The sequence below is a fragment of the Doryrhamphus excisus genome, chromosome 23 (genome assembly GCF_030265055.1).
Source record: "Doryrhamphus excisus isolate RoL2022-K1 chromosome 23, RoL_Dexc_1.0, whole genome shotgun sequence".
Classification (NCBI taxonomy): domain Eukaryota; kingdom Metazoa; phylum Chordata; class Actinopteri; order Syngnathiformes; family Syngnathidae; genus Doryrhamphus; species Doryrhamphus excisus.
Window position 1 is genome coordinate 12,672,968 of NC_080488.1, and position 20,076 is coordinate 12,693,043.

General features: G+C 43.5%; 1 protein-coding gene across 3 annotated transcripts in view; it reads left to right on the top strand.

Annotated features, from left to right (window-relative positions):
- The window catches only part of aff2 (AF4/FMR2 family, member 2), a 99,729-nt gene that overhangs the window by 26,363 nt on the left and 53,290 nt on the right, over window positions 1-20,076 (top strand). For all 3 annotated transcript variants that reach the window (XM_058062976.1, XM_058062974.1, XM_058062975.1), the window contains exons 2-4: window positions 3,282-3,402; window positions 7,308-7,968; window positions 8,551-8,930. In XM_058062976.1, coding sequence (XP_057918959.1) covers window positions 3,282-3,402; window positions 7,308-7,968; window positions 8,551-8,930 — 1,162 coding nt within the window. The remainder of the gene's footprint in view (window positions 1-3,281; window positions 3,403-7,307; window positions 7,969-8,550; window positions 8,931-20,076) is intronic.

The window sequence follows — 20,076 nt, forward strand, 5'->3', positions numbered from 1 at the left end:
GTTGGCTGGCCACCAGTCCAGGGTGGACGAGGACAGCTGGGATAGGCTCCAGCATCCCCCGCGACCCTCGTGAGGAAAAGCGGTAGAAAATGAATGAATGTTTTTGGAGGAAACCCACCCAGGGAGAACATCCACACAGAGATGCCCAATGGAGATTCGAACCCATCTCCCGACTGTGTGACCCTTGTTTATTTTGTAATGGCGCACCGCCACGTTCAATTCCACGTAGGAGAAACCCTGTCAGTGACAGAGACGCCTTGTGTGTGTGCGCGGTGGATGATGTGGTTATGATGATGTGGGTGCCATGTGACTCAGACGTCACCTACAGGATCTACATGTCCTGACAGATGATGAGCGACAGGTCCGCTGCACACAGTGATCCGCATCTGGAGATCTACACACGCACACACACACACACACACACACACACACACACACACACACACTTCCACTGGTCTATTGCTTCCCATTCTACTTTCCTGTCCTCGTCCCGCCGCTTTCATCATGCTGTTATTTTCTTTCCTCGGTTGCCCTGAAACTAGCTACTTTTTTTTTTACCTTCTCTTCTTCTTCTCCCCGACTCTCTCCAGTCTTCTCCTCCTCCCACTCGCTTCTTACTGAGAGATTGAAAGTCAAAGGCAAGGTCTGGTGCAGGCAAAGAGTCTCTTTTAATTGTGTCGATGGCTAATTAGCCACTCTGTCTCGTCTCTTGGCACCGCGTTGCGGGAAACAGATGCCCTTTCCCGGGCCACGGGGGCCACGGGGCCACAAGCGTGTGCATAGCGTGTGCATAGCGTGTGGTGGTTCACACTCAATTTCAACTTGTGAGAGATCAGCTTGGAGATTTCTCAGTGGACGCTGCTAAGTGGAAAAGGCTTACTTGGGTATTGGGTATTGGGTATTGGGTATGATGAAATGGAAATGTTGCTTTAAAATGCAATGTGAGAGAACCCCCCCAGCATACCCCCCCCCCTTCATTCCCCATAGATTTGACCTCCAATGGCGAATCATACACCCAGTTGCACTCGTGTGTATGAGCCACGGGGGCTGTTGTAAGATGAAAGGCCGTTTTAATAGGATGATATCAATGACAGGAAGGGAACGTGGAGCCCTTCAGTGGCGACATGATGTCATAAAACTACACGCATGAAACACTCGACTCCCACTGAGATAACTCACATCCAAAGCATCGAATCAAAGTAGCCACCTCACGTCAGGAGCTGCATGTTGGAAACGATCACCTTTGGGATGATCGTATTCTTGGAGGAAGAATGAGTTTATCCGTTATGTCTTATATCCTAGTGTACCTAAAGTAACACCAAGACGCACGATTCCTTTGCAGACATTCACTTGTGGACGTGTCTGGAACCAATTAAGCACGATAAACAAGGGTTGTCAATCAAACACTTTTCTGCTAAACAGCCTCTGTCTACGTCTGCAGGCTGCACGGTGATGGAGTGGTTAGCACCACACAAACACTCCACAGCAGTCCAGTGCCGATTGCTGGCCTCCATTTTTAAAACCGAGGAACGTCTCTAGCTACGTCATATCTGAGCATGCGCTGAAACAACGCACCCGGGATGAATTAAACATTAAAAGATCAAATTCACTCTTGCTAATATCTTATAATTAAACTCGGCTGCACGGTGGTCGAGTGGTTAGCACGCAGACCTCACAGCAAGGATTCCAGAATTCAATCCCACCCTCGGCCATCTCTGTGTGGAGTTTGCATGTTCTCCCCGTGCATGCGTGGGTTTTCTCCGGGTACTCCGGTTTCCTCCCACATTCCAAAAACATGCTAGGTTAATTAGCCACTCCAAATTGTCCATAGGTATGAATGTGAGTGTGAATGGTTGTTTGTCTATATGTGCCCTGGGGTTGGCTGGCCACCAGTCCAGGGTGGACCCGCCTCTCACCTGAGACAGCTGGGATAGGCTCCACCCCCCCCCCCCCCACGACCCTCGTGAGGACAAGCAGTAGAAAATGAATGACTGAAATGCAGACATTCTGTTTGCTTCAGGAGCTGGAGTGCACGGTTCCTCCAATGAGCAGCAACTAATAGGATATGGAACAAGCGAGTTGCCGCTCCTGAGAGAAGCCCGTGTTGGAGTGTCATGTGCTTGCATGAACCCCAGCAGAGAAACTGAGTGAACAGAAACGAGTGTGCAAGCTGTGCCAAAATCTGTTTATTTCCGGGTCAATTGCATACGATGAAAGGGATTTGTGTCATTTTCATCACTGATGTAGCGTCAACAATATGACTTTGGTAAACTACACTCTAGGACAGGGGTGGGCAAACTACGGCCCGGGGGCCACATGCGGCCCACCAAGCGTTTGAATCCGGCCCGCCAGTTGCTTTCTAAGTAACTTCAACTTTTAACATACAAACTGGCAACATGACTTGCAAGTCGGATGTCTGATTTAGTAAAAAATAAACAACAAAACTGTAAAATTAAATGACATAGTTTGATGTGGTGTGATGTTTAAAGTGCTCCTAAAAAAGGGACATACAACTGATATAGGATAACACTTTTACAGATAAAATTAGACAAATAATTCAAGGAAAATGATAAGCATAAAATAGTGTGTGTGTGTTAAATATATGTTCTGGCCCCCCAGACAATTTTGTTAACTCAATGCGGCCCTCGAGTCCAAATATTTGCCCACCCCTGCTCTAGGATATATTAGATATTAGATATTAGATATTAGATATTAGATATTAGATATTAGATATTAGATATTAGATATTAGATATTAGATATTAGATATTAGATATATTCCATGGGTTAAAAGAAGCCCTGCAGGTGAGACAGAATAGTCTTACAGAAACGTCTCTGAACTCTGAGGAACATCATCGGTGAAACAAAGAGACATCAAAATGGTGGTCTTTCTAACAGAGACTCTGACATGAAGGAATGTATAGCTCTTCTCAGCAAGCAAGCAGCCCCCCCCCCCCCATCCTAAAGCAGTCATAAAGGATGTCGTCTTGTTTGAGTCTTGAAAAAAAAATGTAAAAATAAGCGCCAAAGAAAGTTACTTTGTAAACATATTTGTTCTGCTTTTCATGTTTTCTTCCTCTATTTTTGTCGTCCCACATGATGCGTCTCTCCCACGGTGTCCATCACAATTACATGCAGATGCATCACGGCCAATTATGCAAATGAGCCACCATGAATAGATTCCATTCCTGTGGGAACCACGAGCGCACCTTGCACCTCCGATCCCGCTGTTATGTGCAGCCACATGTCAGACATAAAAACGACTGCTCTGTTTCCTTTCAGCCATTTGGAGTCGGAGCGCAGCGTTCTGAAAAGGAGGGAATGGGAGAGGAGGAACCAGGAGGTCCAGCAGGATGAGGACTTGTTCTCAACCGGATTCAACCTGTTTGGAGAACCTTACAAAGTAAGAGACACTGATGGAAGTTTCCACCTTGAGAAGATCACGTTGAAGACGAGCATGACGGTGTTGGGATCCAAAGTATGGCCCCGGGGCCAATTGCAGCTCACAGCTTGTTTTGATTATTTTCACGGTGCTAAAAATACATATGAGGCTGTGTCTTGTTTATGGTGGTTAATGGTTCCATTCCCAACCCTGATGAGTGAAGTAGCACCCGAGAGGCTAAAGCAGGATACAATCAGAAACAGAAAGATGCTGAATTAGGACAGAAAGTCAAGGAAATCAGCTTGAGGCTCCAGCATGCCCGCGACCCTCGTGAAAATAAGCAGTATAGAAAATGAATGAATGAATGTAAATCTTGAAAGTCATAATGATTGACAGATTTTTCCAAAGTCATCAAGAAAAATATATCTTATGACGTCGCCAACTTTGCCGCACGGCTGGGATCTTTAAAGCAGACATGAAAACAGAAGAAATGCCATGAGATTACTTACATACTGGAAGGAATTACTTACATACTGGAAGGAATTACTTACATACTGTAAGGAATTACTTACATACTGGAAGGGATTACTTACATACTGTAAGGAATTACTTACATACTGTAAGGGATTACTTCAAGTTCATGGTGTGAGCGCAGCACAGCAGAGGTTAATGTGATAATGAGCGCACCTCCAGGATGCGACTAATTGTTTTCAGGTCATTAATGGTGCTGAGGTGAGGTCAGTTCCTAACACGGAGAGACGATGACGCAACAATCTCAGCATTCTCAGTCGAGAGTGTAAAAAGAATTTTTAAAAAATCTAAAATATACATAAATTCCAAATCAATCTGTTCAATTTTTGTGGTTGACTCCACTCAGCGACACAAAGTGACTAGATAGGACAGCTCTAGCGTGAGGGGACAGTGCAGGATCCTGTATTTATCCTCTAAGGCAGACGATTGGTTTAAAAACGATTGGTTTTATTCATTTCTGTTGCGGTCATCAAGATGTCGCCAACGAGAGTCGTTCGGGACCTGATTAGTCTGTGCAGGCGTACCTAATGTTTATGGCCTTTAAGATACACTTGATTGATGGGACATGTTGTCAAGCAAACAGCTGACTTGATCATCCGCAGGAGTTCATGTTTATTGCCTTCATATTGCAGCCCCCCCCTGCCTTGTTCCTCCTTGCATGGCCTCGCTTCAGCTCTCCTGCTGCAGCTCATGACAAACGACTCTGGCACACGTTGCTGCTTGGCTCAGCTTGGCTTGGCTCGTTTATTTGCCTGGCTAAAGATTTCCATTTTCACTGAAGGTGTTGCTTTAAAGATGCATACGACCAGGCGTCCTCCTCAGGCTCGTCGCCCACTTCCTTCCCTCACTGTTTGCTCAACTTTATAGCTCGTTATCGCATGGGATTTAACCAGAACTTTTCAATCACTTTTTCATTTTCTCCACCATTACTCTGCCTCCACATCGGCCGAGTGTCTGTCACTCTCTGACTGTCTCGTTCCCGTTCTCCGTGTCGGCTATTAACTAATCCCCTCGCTAATCCTTTTAGAGAGCGCAATGTTGTTAGCAGTTATTTGGGCTGAGCTTTTCACTCTACATACACACACACACACACACACACATGCACACACACACACACACACACACAGGTATTCATTCCTTTCTCTGTTTTCCATTCCGCCTCTTTGTAAATGCCTTTTTCCCGTCCTCGTCAGTGACCAGATCTTTTATTCATGAGCTGAGGTGGAGAAGCGTCGGCTAATTTATTCACAGCGACGACGTGTGTAGTTTAAGTGTGTGTATGTCAAACATTGGAAGGTGAAATTACAATTATTTACATGACCACTTCTAGAAAGAAAGGTTTTGTGAGATGTTCTATTTGTGGAATGGAGGACGGAGGGGAGCAGATCGATACAAATATTGATATCAAAAGCAGGCAAATATCGGATCCACACTAACATGATGTTCGCATTGTGTTTTGTTCTGATGTTGAAATTGATTGTATATATTTGATAATGAGGGCTGCACGGTGGTCAAGTGGTTAGCACGTAGACATCACAGCTAGGAGACCCGAGTTCAATCCCACCCTCGGCCATCTCTGTGTGGAGTTTGCATGTTCTCCCCGTGCATGCGTGGGTTTTCTCCGGGTACTCCGGTTTCCTCCCACATTCCAAAAACATGCTAGGTTAATTAGCCACTCCAAATTGTCCATAGGTATGAATGTGAGTGTGAATGGTTGTTTGTCTATATGTGCCCTGTTTAAAAAATAATCACAATATATTCATATTCATTGATCTGGAAAAACATAAAGTAAAAGTATTGGGATCGACGATACTGCCGTGTTTTTATGTGATGAGACTTCACGTATGTTTTATTTACCGTAAATGAGAACATCGATAAAGTTGTCCTAATTTGATTCCGAATCATTGCCCTGTTTTTTTCCACTCCAACTAATCGTTTTTCTCCCCAATACGATCTACAATCAGCTCTAAGCAATTTATTAGGCTCATTTGCTTATTGATTTGTTGAAGCTCACGCGTTTACTTTTTATTTGTGCCATGCATCACTTTACCTGACACCAAAGTCCAAGTCCAACACCAAAGATGAAACCCCTAAAGAGCTGGAGACTATTGGCAACTGGAAGACTTCAGTCTCACCTCCAATGTGTTATCCCCGAGTACATTAACTTAAAGAATACAGGAAATAAATAATGGAGTAACTATGCTAAGTATGCTAACTGGTAGTTCAATAGTCCATGACTTTTAGCCGCGCTAAAAGCATCCATTACACCCAATTGGCAATAGTAATAGTAACAATTATCATCCAATGATGCTTAAATCGTATTCAGCGAGAGCAAATGCAATGGGGGGGGATCATTTACAACACACACACACACACACACACACACACACAGAAGACCGTGGATCATTGCCTATTATTACTACTGTACGTGTGATTGTTGACAGCAACAAACCCATCCTCATTCATTATTTATGGATATACAGTATAAATACTTTAATTCCATTCATTATTAATGATCTCCTGGAAATAAATGCAATTCCATCTTGTTGTAAATGATAACTGTATTTCCTGGACTATAAGTCGCTCCGAAGTCGCACCAGGCCTTTAATTATGCATAATTAGGTAGAAAAAAACATCCATAAGTCGCTCTGGAGTACAAGTGGCAGGAACAGCCAACCTATGAAATAAAGTGCGACTTATAGTCCAGAACATACGGTACGGTTTTATTCATTCTTCAATGCATTTTGACACTTGTTGAGCATACAAGGAAGGTGACATCTAGAGCATAATATGAAACAAATGGAAGTACTTCATATTTGGAGTCTGGCATTTCATGTCTTCATTCAATTATTAATCATAGCAATGCTCGCTGTTGGCTGATGATGAATATTTGCAACACAGTTGAAAAGACACATGAGAGGAGAACGACGGCTCTTTAAGTCGTTGCCTTTCCAAAAGACACGCTGGCAGATGATGAAACCGCGGAGTTTCATCATAAAGGAAGCCGTCAAATGCACTTAACCATTCTGGCGTACATCTCAGCACCAAGGCGTTACAGCTGAAGGGGCTTTTGGATCATAAATCAGCAGAAGCCAGACTGTCCTCCTCACCGTGATTGCTTGAGAACCTGAGGTCAGGCTAATAATGATTCCTGCTCCATTAGTTTTACTGCTCCAGCCTGGACCGGACCCTCTTAAGGATGGCATGTGTTTAATTAATCATCATGCCCGGGTGCCTGGTCAGTGGTCAACCAATTCATCTCTTCCTGTTCCTCTCTCAATGAGTAGAGAGGGCTTTTCATCAGCTGCTTAGGAATCAAATGGAACGGCGGAAACTTCATTAATGCTCACGTCTGTCCCTTTTCTTTCCTCCGGTCTCTTCTGCCTTCCTTTCAGACCAATAAAGGCGACGCGTTGGCGAGTCGGGTCCAGAACACGCTTGGCTCCTATGAAGAAATGAAAGACCTGCTCACCAGCCATTCCAACCAGAGCCACCTAGTGGGGATCCCCAAAGGCGGCCCCGCCAGCAACAACACGCAAACACCGACCACTTCAGCAACCGAGTCCCAGCTTTTTACCCAAGCCTTGAACACGGGCCCCGAGGGGGCAGGCGTGGAGGGCGGAGGGGAAAAACGAACAGGGTGCGTATCCTCGTCCACCTCCTCGTCCACCTCCTCGTCCACCTCCTCGTCCATGCAACCTCCTGCAGCGACATCATCATCATCATCAAGTTCACACACCTCCAAAAAGTCTCGGAGCTCCGTGGAGTGGTCCAAAGGGGGCCATGCGCCAAGCACCACGGGAACAAACCTGCTTCTGGGGTCGGGGCAAGGTCAAGGTCAAGGTCAAGGTCAGGCTCCGGGAGCTGCAAATGGAAGAGGGAAAGCGTTTGAGGAGCAGCAGATCCAAAGGCACGAGCAGCTTTTCAGCTCACTGAAAGATGAACTGGGGCTCAAAAGAGACTTGAGCCCTTCTTCGTCGTCTTCATCTTCCTCTTCCTCCGCCTCCTCTGGGAGACGCCATCCTGCCCTCCCTTCGAAAACACTTCCTCTCCCAGGTAAGTCCTCCTTTGGATGGCTCTCTTTTCATCAGCCAGCTCTTATGAAATCAATCAACCAATTTGTGTTCTTATTGTGCGGTAACCATGGTAACGGTTATGGTTTGGTTTATGTCATACATGCATCATGCCGGGTGCCCAAAGATTGGGTGTACAGTGACTAAAAACCCTCCCTTGGTGGTATAGTAAGATCGTGCAAGAAATTGCAAGCCGCAGCCCAGCGTAACAATATAAAAATATACGCTGACTCAGCTTAATGAAATTGCCATTAGAATTCGAAAATCCCTGATTTGACGCGATATCAGGATTTATGGATAACCTGCATGGTGTTGTATAGGCGTCACCGTAGGAGGTAACCCTAACATGGGAATCTTTTGGATGTCCGCCCCACCAGGCCAGGAATAATTAGCTTTCCTGAGAATGGGCCCATCCATCTGGAAGCGTAGGTTGCTGGCATCGAACCCTGATTGGATTTAGAGAGCAGAGGACAGCTCAATGTACTTACTATGTACTATACAATATACTTCAATACCCAGCTGTTTCGCTCACTTCCTGTTTTGTCTTTTGCTTTCATACTCACAGACGCTGGCAACTATCGATCTTCTGCCATGGATGGTGGCCACTGCAAACCTTCTGGCTCCCCTTTAGAAAACGAGACAGGCCCCCACATCTCCATGTCCTCCTCCCCGCTGGCCTCCACGTCGCTTTTGTCAACAACGCCTGTACCTGGTCTGACCACTCCCACAGCCACCTTCCCACCCGGGAAGCCCGTTGCAGTGCAGCAGAAGCCAACGGCGTACGTTCGACCAATGGACGGCCAGGACCAGGCGCCCATCGACTCGCCACAACTAAAACCACCTCTGGTGGCACCGGAGGGGTTCAACTGTGGTCCGGCTTACGGTGGAAACTCTGGGAACATGAAGAACAAACTGCCAAAACTGAGTCTGAGCCACACCGCCGAGGTAAGCAGACGCTTTTAACTCTTGACTAAGCCAGGAATTATGAATGAAATGAGCATTATTAGCTAACGCTTTCATATGCGATATGACTGAAAATCTTTTCTTATCCATGCAAGCATCCATCACATCCATCCATCCACAATGCTTATGCTGTTAGTCATGATTTGCACAAATCACCAATGCTAATGCTAATGCTAATGCTAATGCTAATGGTAATGGTTTAATTTCATTTGAACATGCATCAGATTCCAATTGAGTGCATCCCATAATCAGTTCCCAGTTCCACATGTCCAAAAGGAGTAGGAAGAAGCAAAGCTTATTAAATCCTACCCCTCCATCTGGTACTTTTACAATCACTAACTCTTACATTTGTAACATTTGGAGTATTTTGGCGATTCAACCAAGAATCGTCTTGTATACTAAACCATTGAGAGGAGTGTTTTTGTGACTTCCTGAACATGACAAATTATCTGCGTCCATCAAAGATTGTCTAATCGAGGCAACTACACTCTTCCCGTTTGTTGAGGACATTTCACCTTTAGTCCAAAAAAACGTCTTCAGTCCTGGATTTGAATGATGGAGTTTCCCCATCTATGTCTCTAGCGGTGTGTGCCCTGGAGGTGACCACAATGGGCTCGTGGTTTTTGCCGGGTGTGGCTGACAAACGGCCGTACTGCGTAACAATAGGTCCTTTCCCTGTGTGGCTAGTGTCCACGCTTCCATGAGACAATATTTGGGGAGGACATGTCAGGACTTTGTTATAAGCATATCATTCCAAACCTGCTCCTCTCTTCAGTGAAGGTCTTTGAATGCCTCCTTTAGCACCTCTTTCACACCAGCTATGCTCCCTATCCAGGATTTGAACGTTGCAAAACTCTCCTCTCATGTTTGTGTAAAGGTTGCGTGGTCTCTCCAACGTCGAGGTTAGAAGGTGAAAAATGATAGCCTTCAAAAGTTGAAATATACCAGGAGCAGCCCGGTGCTTCATGCAGGTCGCGTTTACGTTCAAATGGAGTTGTACTATAGGTACTCACACCCGGTGACTAATTAAATACAATTGTAATTAAATACAATGAAATTGGAGCGTACCAAACTCCTTCCAGTCTGCTCCATCTGACTCTCTTACTTCAACCTGCTCTCCATCTTTATCTTTCACTTACTTCCCTTTTGAAAACAGCTAGAAACACCCAGCTTGATGGTGTGTGTATATGTGTGTACTATGTGTGTGTACTATGTGTGTGTACTATGTGACAGGAGAGTAGTCATCCCTATCGAACGAACCAGCTGTTCACTTGCTTTGATGGAGCTGGTGTGTGTGTGTGTGTGCGTGTGTGTGTGCGTGTGTGTGTGCGTGTGTGCGTGCGTGTGTGTGTGTGTGTGTGTGTGTGTGTGTGTGTTGCTTTCTAAATGAGCCCAAGATGGAGGTTGGAGCATATGGCGCCGGAGAGGAGAAAGTCATTGAGATGTGGGGAGACAGAGGACTTAAATACGTTATCATAGTGGAGGATAACAACAGTAAGTCATTGAACGCAAGAAGGTGCTTAAACTGTTTTTCACTCACGCGTCCATCGACACTCTTACCGCTTTCACAAGCAAAGGTCATGTGATTTTTGGATACTAAGTTTTTTTCTGGCTTTCAGATATGGAATTTCCTTTTTTCTGGTGATGATGTTGTGGAAAATGTTCCTGTTTTGTTATTATTGTGCACTGAAGCACTGGTAGGAAAGGGATATTATTATTATTAATAGAAATATGGCAACGAACCTTATCAAAGTATTCATCACACATGAAACAACTTAAACAATACTGCCAACCACGGGACCTCACAACCAACAGAATACTACCTAAGCAAATACCATGACTGATTTAACACGTAACTAATTATTTTAGATGCCTTTAAATACTTTGATACTCAATCAATAAATGGAAGCAGTAAGCTTTTAAACTGCTACAGAAGCGTTCTGTTAGCACTATAGAATTATCCATTTGTGCCTTTTATTCCCAAGGGTGGGTGTGTGTGTGTGTGTGTGTGTGTGTGTTTGGGTGTGCAAGCGTCTGAGTGATAACAATATCGATCTTTCCTCACACAGTTACAGTAGACCTAAATGTACTCCTAGACAAACACGGAAACGTTTGGTATTGTCACACTCACCAAACATTCAGTACAGGAAATGACATACGCTATTATATATGATATATTATATATTATATATTATGTATTATGTATTATATATTATATATTATATATTATATATTATATATTATATATTATATATTATATATTATATATTATATATTATATATTATATATTATATATTATATATTATATATTATATATTATATTCCCCTACAAGGCTCAGAGCAACACGGTGTTGATGTTAGTCAATTCTGCATCTGCCTCGTGAAGACCTGATTTGGTTTCCACCATCTCCTAAGGGAAATATCTGGATTTAATTGCTCTGCTTTCTTCAGCGTCTGGTTTCCAACACTGTCTTTCCTTGTGAGGCTGATGGGAGCGGGGAGCAAACAAAGCGTGAAGAAACGGTTGTTAAATTGAATCAATGAGCTGAAAGATCTGAAAAAGCTATGCAGAGTTGGGAAACAAGAATGGAGTCAATTCTTTGCTCTTCACTAGGGATGTTCCCATCAGGCTTTTATGCTGCCGATACCGATCCCCATAATCCATGAGTGAAATCGGCTGATACCAACATCAATAGCGATCATATATACATTCGGGTGAGTGATGTGTTTACTGCTGAAAAAACAGGACAGTTTCGAGAAGCTGACAAAGACATGGATGCTGCACCGAAACAACGCTCTACTCGTGTCCTTTACCTGCCCAGCACAGACAACCAACACCGGCACGTACTTAGACCTACGTGCCAGGCAGGGAGGCTCAAAGGTAAACTCTTGAGTTGACAGCTGACATTTCCAGGCTTCATTTCAAAGTAGTTCAAAGAAAAGAGCTGATGTAATTTCACACTGATTTGAAGGTCCGCCGTGGCATTTCTGTCAGCCGTGTGTAAACGCACACACGGAGCCTCACCACTAATGTAGCGGTAAATAAGAAAGCAGGCTGGACTAAGACCTCCAGTCAGTAATCAGCATAAGGCCACGCCAATGAAATCCATTCTGCTCCCACAGAAAGCATCCATTTATGCCTTTTTGCATAAAAACCCTCACATAACAGGACACTGATAAAAACTGACATGCGTAATAAAAGCTTGGAAATGTCTTTGTTTCTGGACATTTCACTTTCACCTCTCAAATAAGCATTCTGGCCAAATAATGTCCTACAACCATAAGTACATGAACTCACCGGGGGAAATATGCGACTGCTAATAGGCGGACTGGTGCTGAGGGAAATCTGACGTCTGACGGAGGCGGCCAATCATTGCATGTCTCATGAGCGATGCCAGCGTCGACAGTCCCAAACTGTGCAAGAAGGCATAAGAAACAACAGTTGGCACCTTTTTTAGAACCCATTTGTAGGAAAAAGGTAATCTGGGTATGGCGTATGTTCTCATTCGACTTATTTTGTTTATTTGTTGGCAGCGAGAAATTCTGATGAGGAGGCCAAGACAAATGTCTTTTATGGTGGCCGCAGGGATAAAAAGCTAAATGTGTCAAACAAAGAAATGATCCAAAACCAAAAACACACACCAGAAAATAGAGTGACCATATTTGTATTGTAATGATGTAAATGATAAAAATATTACTTCAACAAACAAAAATAATCATAGTCAAATCTTATTTGTTAGTCTAATATTATTTTCTTTAGTGGACTGTTCTCTTGTTGTTCTTGAAGAAAATGGCTAAAACACTCAGATAAACAAAAACTTTTAACACTACCTTTATTTTTAACACAAAAATCACAAAGAACAAAACCGAAATACGGTTTTTATTGCCCCAGAATGATTTTACCCGGGTACACAAAGAAAGATCCATAAAAAAAATCACCTTTTTGAGTTTAGTATGGAGGAACTTCCACAGAACCCAGACCTCAAGATGATGAAACCCCTTTGGGATTCACCACAACAGAGATGATGGTCCATCAAAAACCATTTCAGTTCCATGTTGCAATGATTCCGTCAATAATTAGCCATCAGATCCATCTTGGGATGAGCACAAATGAATAAATCTTGTTAATACACAAACAGCTCATTGACAAATACACGCTATCCATATTTCTATCCATATGAGTGTATGTGCTGGCCAGTGATGACTTCATTTCATCAAAATGATTTCTGCCGTGGGTTGTAGCTGCGGCGATGAACTTGCAGATGGTAGTTTTTAGTAGCAGCCTTCTGGCCAAAGTACTAAATAATTTGATGTTAGCGATGGATCAAATGAGTTTGTGTAATGTGAAAGAGGTCGGCCTGCTGAGAGTTATCATCCGCACTCGTCCCCAGCGCCGCCCAATGTTTTATCATCCGCCAGCTGACTGTTCCGTGGGCCACAACTTTACTGTTTTAATTCACTCTCACCGCTCTTATCTTTGAAAAGCTCAGATAAGCCCACTGAGCGCTCTTAAAAACCTCACCACCGTGCTGCCTCTCTCTCCGTCCTCCGAGGTCGTAATTCCTATTAAGTGGTGATTCTGTTGTTCGAAAGCCGGCATCGGCACAGGAAATAAAGCTACCAACGTCCTCTCAAAAATCATACAATCATTTATGATGGCATGAAGTAATCAGTCCAAGCAAGCCTCTATACAAACTGGATTTAAAACACTAGCAAGACTTATTTTCTCGGCGCATTAATCCTAACTAACGACTAACTAAGCGCTTGTCTCAGCGTCATTCACAGACGGAGAGTGGATCCCTCGCTCTCACTTTAACTACAAAGTGGTAATGTCATCCAGCGCACTACCGGACACAGCCAATTTGCTAATTTGGTAGACTGGACTGTGCCGAGATGGGCGTGGCGGCGCACCAGGGGAGGTGTCCACATTTTCAACTTGGCACAGTGCCAATTTCGTGACACAACAGCACGCCAAAGGTGCGCTGAAAACTCGCCACCTGGTCTATTCTTGGCGCAGGTGAAGCGCACCCTGCGCTTGGCTCACAGGCACACATTGCAGACACGTCACCAAAACCTCACAGACAGATTTTTCAGAGTGTCAGGCACATTTCAATGCAAACAACAATAAGTATTTAATGTAAACATCTGAACCAGGCAGGCTTCACGGCCAAAATAGCCATCCCAATGACAGCATTGGAAGCTAGGGCAAAATTCCAACATTTCCCTTTAAGGTGGGAAGGCTTTACGGTGAATTCTATTGTGTCAGTATAGGAGAGTTGAGGTCTTTTTAGACGTCAACAAATGTTTAACTGCCCGGGTGCATTTGCTACTTGAACAGCACAGATGAATAGTGAAGAAGACTCTGGAGAAAAGAGTGTGGAGAAGGACGGCTAGGAAATGAAAGTACACGGAGATGCCTTGACGGAAGAGGCAAGAGGCTGTGGCAACGGGGGGCATGGGGACACGGTATCCACATGGGGACACGGTATCCTCCCACTCGCAGCTCAACTGGAGCACGGCTATGTGGAGTCTGCCAATGCAGCAAACAGCTGGCCTCATTTGCATAATACCCCCCAGGCTGCCTGTCAAGTCACGACCAAGACATGCACACATACATTGATTATACTGTAGCTCCGCCATAAACGTACACCGGGCGCCACGTCTGGAGCGTTTGCTCATCAGTCACTCAGTCGAGAGGAAGATTTAGCTTCAAGTGGCTACTAAATTCAAGGGTCTGGTATAAAGAAATAATTCAAGGGTCTGGTATAAAATGTATACTAATGTAAATGTAAATAATGACCATACTGGTGTCATTTGCATCTCCCAGACATAAAATGAATAAATGCACAATAAAAAAAGGACTTTTTATTAAGCGTGTTTCATAATTGCAATTTCCAACTCTCTTGTACAATTGTCTACCACCATACATAAATAGAAAGGTAGTTACATTTTGTATAATACATAATAAGTTAATAATATAAATAATACATAAGAATATTATTATTATAAATAAATTAAATGATGAAATCTAATGTGGGAAATTTATTTACATCAAGCTACCCTCAGTAATCACATTACTGCCATATGATAATTATATGGGTAGTCTTGTGGGGGTAGATAATTAAAATTCTATTTATTTATAAATAATATTTTTATAAATGATTATTATTTATTATTATTTTATAAATAATTCATAATAAGTGAAGTGAATTAGTCCAGTCGTGTGTGTGTGCTCCCGCTGTTCCCAAACCACATGACCTCCCTCCTACACATTTGGAATACTCTACAAGTCACATGGTCCACAGGAAGTTGCATCATTCAGATCGTCCGCAGGCCACGGGGGGGCTATAAGTCACTCCTTTATTTTATTTTATTGATATTATTTGAATGAAAATACAATTACAACACTTGATTTATTAGCATAAATGCCCGAATGCCCACCAATTCAGTGAAATGGTTTGGTGAGGTCATTGTGAGCCGTTCCAGTATACGGTATATACGGTATATACGGTATATACGGTGTATACGGTGTATACGGTGTATACGGTGTATACGGTGTATACGGTATATACGGTATTTACGGTATTTACGGTATATACGGTAAATTCAATGGTTAAACTGGTGAGCAATGCAGTTGGACGGTGTCATGCATTGTAGGGAAAGGAGTCCAAAGATGTGTCACTCGATGTCTCTTTTCAGCGTTTCCTTCCTGGTGTTCTGCCAGCAGTGGCTCGAGGGCTAGTTACTTAGCATAGACTGTGACTAAGCGACTGTTTACCTTGGGGATTACCATTACAACAGTGGATTAGCCGCAATCATCAGCATCGATTTCTAGCGTCAGGGCGAGACTGAAGGTGCGTATTATTGGCCCTCAGAGGGATATCACCCCAACTAAAAGCCCATTTCACATGCTATGGTAGAACATCTTCAAGAGGCTGCTGAGATAAAGCGTTTATCACGCTGCTGAATTAGAGGTTGCTGGTTCAAGAACAGCTGGGGCATGGCACTCGACACACTGCCGCTCCTGATGATGGTGGACTGGGGGTCGCGGTAACACTGTGGTGCTGGGCACTTTCACTGCAGGTTTTTGGTAGTATGGCGTACCTGATGTGTTGCCATGACAATCATGGTGACAGACTGTAAATGGAACATATAAACAATCTATTTCACTTGATGGAGAAATAGATAAGTACCTTTTTAAATAGAATAGAATTAGGGCTGTCAATCGATTAAAATATTAGATTTTGATTCATCATATTTTAGTCCATAGTTAACTCACAATTAATCGCATTGAATATGTTTTTATCCATAATAAGTAGGGGAAATATCTTTGAATAGAATGTCTTTATTGTCATTATACACATGTGCAATGAGATTAAGGACATTGTTGGACATTGTTGGACATTGTTGGACATTGATGGACATTGTTGGACATTGTTGGACATTGTTGGACATTGATGGACATTGTTGGACATTGATGGACATTGTTGGACATTGATGGACATTGTTGGACATTGTTGGAGTGTGTTGTGGTCAAACCAAATGTCCAACGTCGGCAGGTGTGTGAATATAAATCCAGTTCAACTCGGTTTTGGAGTCAGATACGTATTTTTTTTTACAACAAGCTTCAGCACCTCAAATGTTGCTGGTATGTTCCTTTCCGTGGCTTTAAAGTCAAGCCTGTTAGTGCCTCCAAATTGGACTTTCAGAGGCGTTGCATCATTTTGCACCATCCTTCTACCTTTTCTAATCGTTTATTTCACATTTTAATATTATGAAGTATTTTTAATCAGCTAAAATTCTTCATGATTGTAGTTGATATTGTTTTATTGCATTAAACAAATTGCTCATAAGTGATTGATATTATAAGACAATAATAATAATAATAATATTAATGCCCCAGGATATTAATGTAGTAAAACATCATATTTGATAGTCTTGACTGGTCAAATATATTACATTGCAAGGCGACTTCATTTGAGACAATAAAAGCTAGACCAAACGGCTAATAAAATATCAGACTATTTTATAACAGCTTATGTCTGGTGGCCATAAAAACATGGTTATAAAAAAATCTTTATTGCTCTTGGCATTACAGGACAATTGATGGGGAACCCCTGCTGCTAGCGCTCTCGTATTATTCATTAGCTTCCGATACAGACCAGCGGCCGCGCCCGACTTGTGTGTGTGGTAGACCCTCTTCAAAATACGCCCCGCTGGACTCGCCATCGCCAGCCTGCCAATCAGAGCATAGCCACAATATGCAAATGATACACACACACACACGACTATAAACACACACAAAGTGGAGCAGTGCATCAGACACAAACACACACACACAAACACACACACACACAAACACACACACAAACACACACAGTGGGAGAAGGAGTGTTTTGATCTTGCGGAGCCATTACAGACATTTTAAAATCCTATGAATATAAAAAAGAGAGAGAGGAAGAAAGAGTGATGTGAAGAGTCGAGAGAAGAGAGGTGAGAAAGGGAGTGCTGGAGACAGAAGGGGGGGTGCTGGGGGGTGATGGGGGGGGGGTCTATGACCACACAGACAACAATTTAGTCCTTTCTTTTTCGGAGCCAAAGAGTCTATTGCTTCACTGGAGTAGCAACTAAAACACCGACTGAAGGCTTTGTCTTTCATTTCATTTCCTCTGTGATATCCATATTCCATATATCCATGTATCTCCATATCGGCACAGATGACATTGGGTACCGTGAACACATTCATATGTCGCTGGTTCCTGAGCCTCAAACCTTTTCTTTAGTCATTCATGAGAACAAAGCTATTATCTTTGTGTTTTACGGAAAAACCAGACATTCCCACACAACAGCTTTGATTTTGGAAAACCAGTGATTGACATTTTTACCTCTTGAGTTGCTTGTATGTGTAGTGGTGTACGATACCGCTAGATTTGATATCGATCCGATACCAAATCAATACAGGGCCAGTATTGCTGATATTGGGCTGCATCATCATGCATTCATTCATTCATTTTCTAACGCTTATCCTCACGAGGGTGGCGGGGGTGCTGGAGCCTATCCCAGCTGTCTTCGGGCGAGAGGCGGGGTCCACCCTGGACTGGTGGCCAGCCAATCCCAGGGCACATATAGACAAACAACCATTCACACTCACATTCATACCTATGGACAATTTGGAGTGGCTAATTAACCTAGCATGTCAACAAGAGAACTTTTCGCTGGTATTGTACAATACCGATAGTACTGCAAAAGAATAAATAACCTGAAAACACGTGTGAAATACATGATATGCTAATTAGCCACATGTAAACAGACTAAAGTACACGGCGTTACTTCCTGTCTGTGGGCTGTGATCGTTGGAAAACAAAGCAAATGTATTCAACTGCAGGCCAATCTGGTGTAATGATGTGCTTCCATGGAATTGATCATACAGTCGCTCGTCTTTATTACTCCGCCTCGCTCCTTTGCTCGTCCGCATTTAATAGCCAAATAATGTTAAGTGTCCGATAAATGACTTTGGACTTTGGAGACCACTTTGAAAGGGATGAATTATTGGAATGTTGAGTGGATATGCGTCAGTTTGAACGTGTCTGATTGAACTTCCATATCTTCAGTACTTCAGTACTTCAGTACTTCAGTACTTGGGATTGGAAAAGCCCTTTTAAGTGTCTAATCTGTTCTTGTCGTATTAGTAAATCAACACTTGGAGACACGGTTATTTCCATAGCACTACTACCCATAGCACTACTTCAATCACCACACGAGTAATTACCTTTTTTATTTCATGATACATTTTTATGGAATCTTTAGATAGGCGTTCCTGGTTGTGCTTTTTAGGGATGCGTACGGGAACTATTTAATGGTACTGATTCTGACGTAAACGGTAGTAACTAGACTCAAAAGTATCAATGCCTCATTTTAGTGCTAAGTTAAAGCGGACGGAGCTCCCTGCTGGAACTGCTTGAAGGTGATTCCGTGTGTGATTCCGTGTGTGATTCCGTGTGTGATTCCGTGTGTGATTCCGCGTGTGATTCCGAGTGTGATTCCGTGTGTGATTCCGTGTGTGATTCCGTGCGTGATTCCGTGTGTGATTCCATGTGTGATTCCATGTGTGATTCCGTGTGTGATTCCGAGTGTGATTCCATGTGTTGTGTACTTCTGGAGGCTTTTCTGTGATAATTCTGACAATATGTTGTGGATTTCTTTGATTTTACGTGTCCTGTGGGGGCTGCTGTGAAAGTACAGTTGCCACTTTGCCATCCGGTTCTTCTACAACCGGAGCAGGAGTCTGGTTTGCATTCCCAGTGAACGTTGGCCTCCGCCAAGGCTGCCCTTTGTCACCGGTTCTGTTCATTATTTTAATGGACAGAATTCTTTGAGGGTCCGGTGTAGAGACCTTAGGATTGCGTCTCATCGGGTTGTGACCTTCTGCACTTCCTGGGACAGTTTGCAGATGAGTGTGAACCTTCTGGATTGAGACTCAGTACCTGAATCTGAGGCCATGAGGCTTCGGGTTGAAGCGAGGTCTTAACCGAGGTGGAGGAGTTCAAGTATTGTTTGGTCTTGTTCACAACAAGAAAATGGAGGATCCAACCCACAAGAAAGTAAGAATGATTGCATTCAATAACGTTTGACAGGTGATGAGATTGTGTCAAAGGGTCTGCTTGGAGGGTCGAGGTACTTGATACGTCCCCAAGAGGAGCTGGGTCTTCCGAGTAGAGTGGCTTCCCTTCACATGGAGAGCAGCCAGTTGATGCAGATAAAGCATCTTGGACGCTTCCCGGATGAGGCTGTCTGGGCATGCCCAGCTAGGAGTTGGTCCCGGGGCAGACCGAGGACACGCTGGAGGAATTACGTCCCACAGCTGGCCTGGAAAGGCCTTGGAAACTGGACCTGGGGACTGGAGGAGGTGGTCAGAGATTGGGAGTATTTCAATTGAAGTATATGGTCTAAAACCCTCGTGCTTCATAACCTCTAAATAAAATCATAACCTAAAATATACGTTTGAATATAGTCGTGATCCTTCCTTGGCAGCCATTGCAAAAGTGTTGGACTGAAACATGAACGCATAGATCTGGTCTGAACTTAAAATGACCCCCCCCCCCCCCCCCCCCATTGGACTTAGATCAA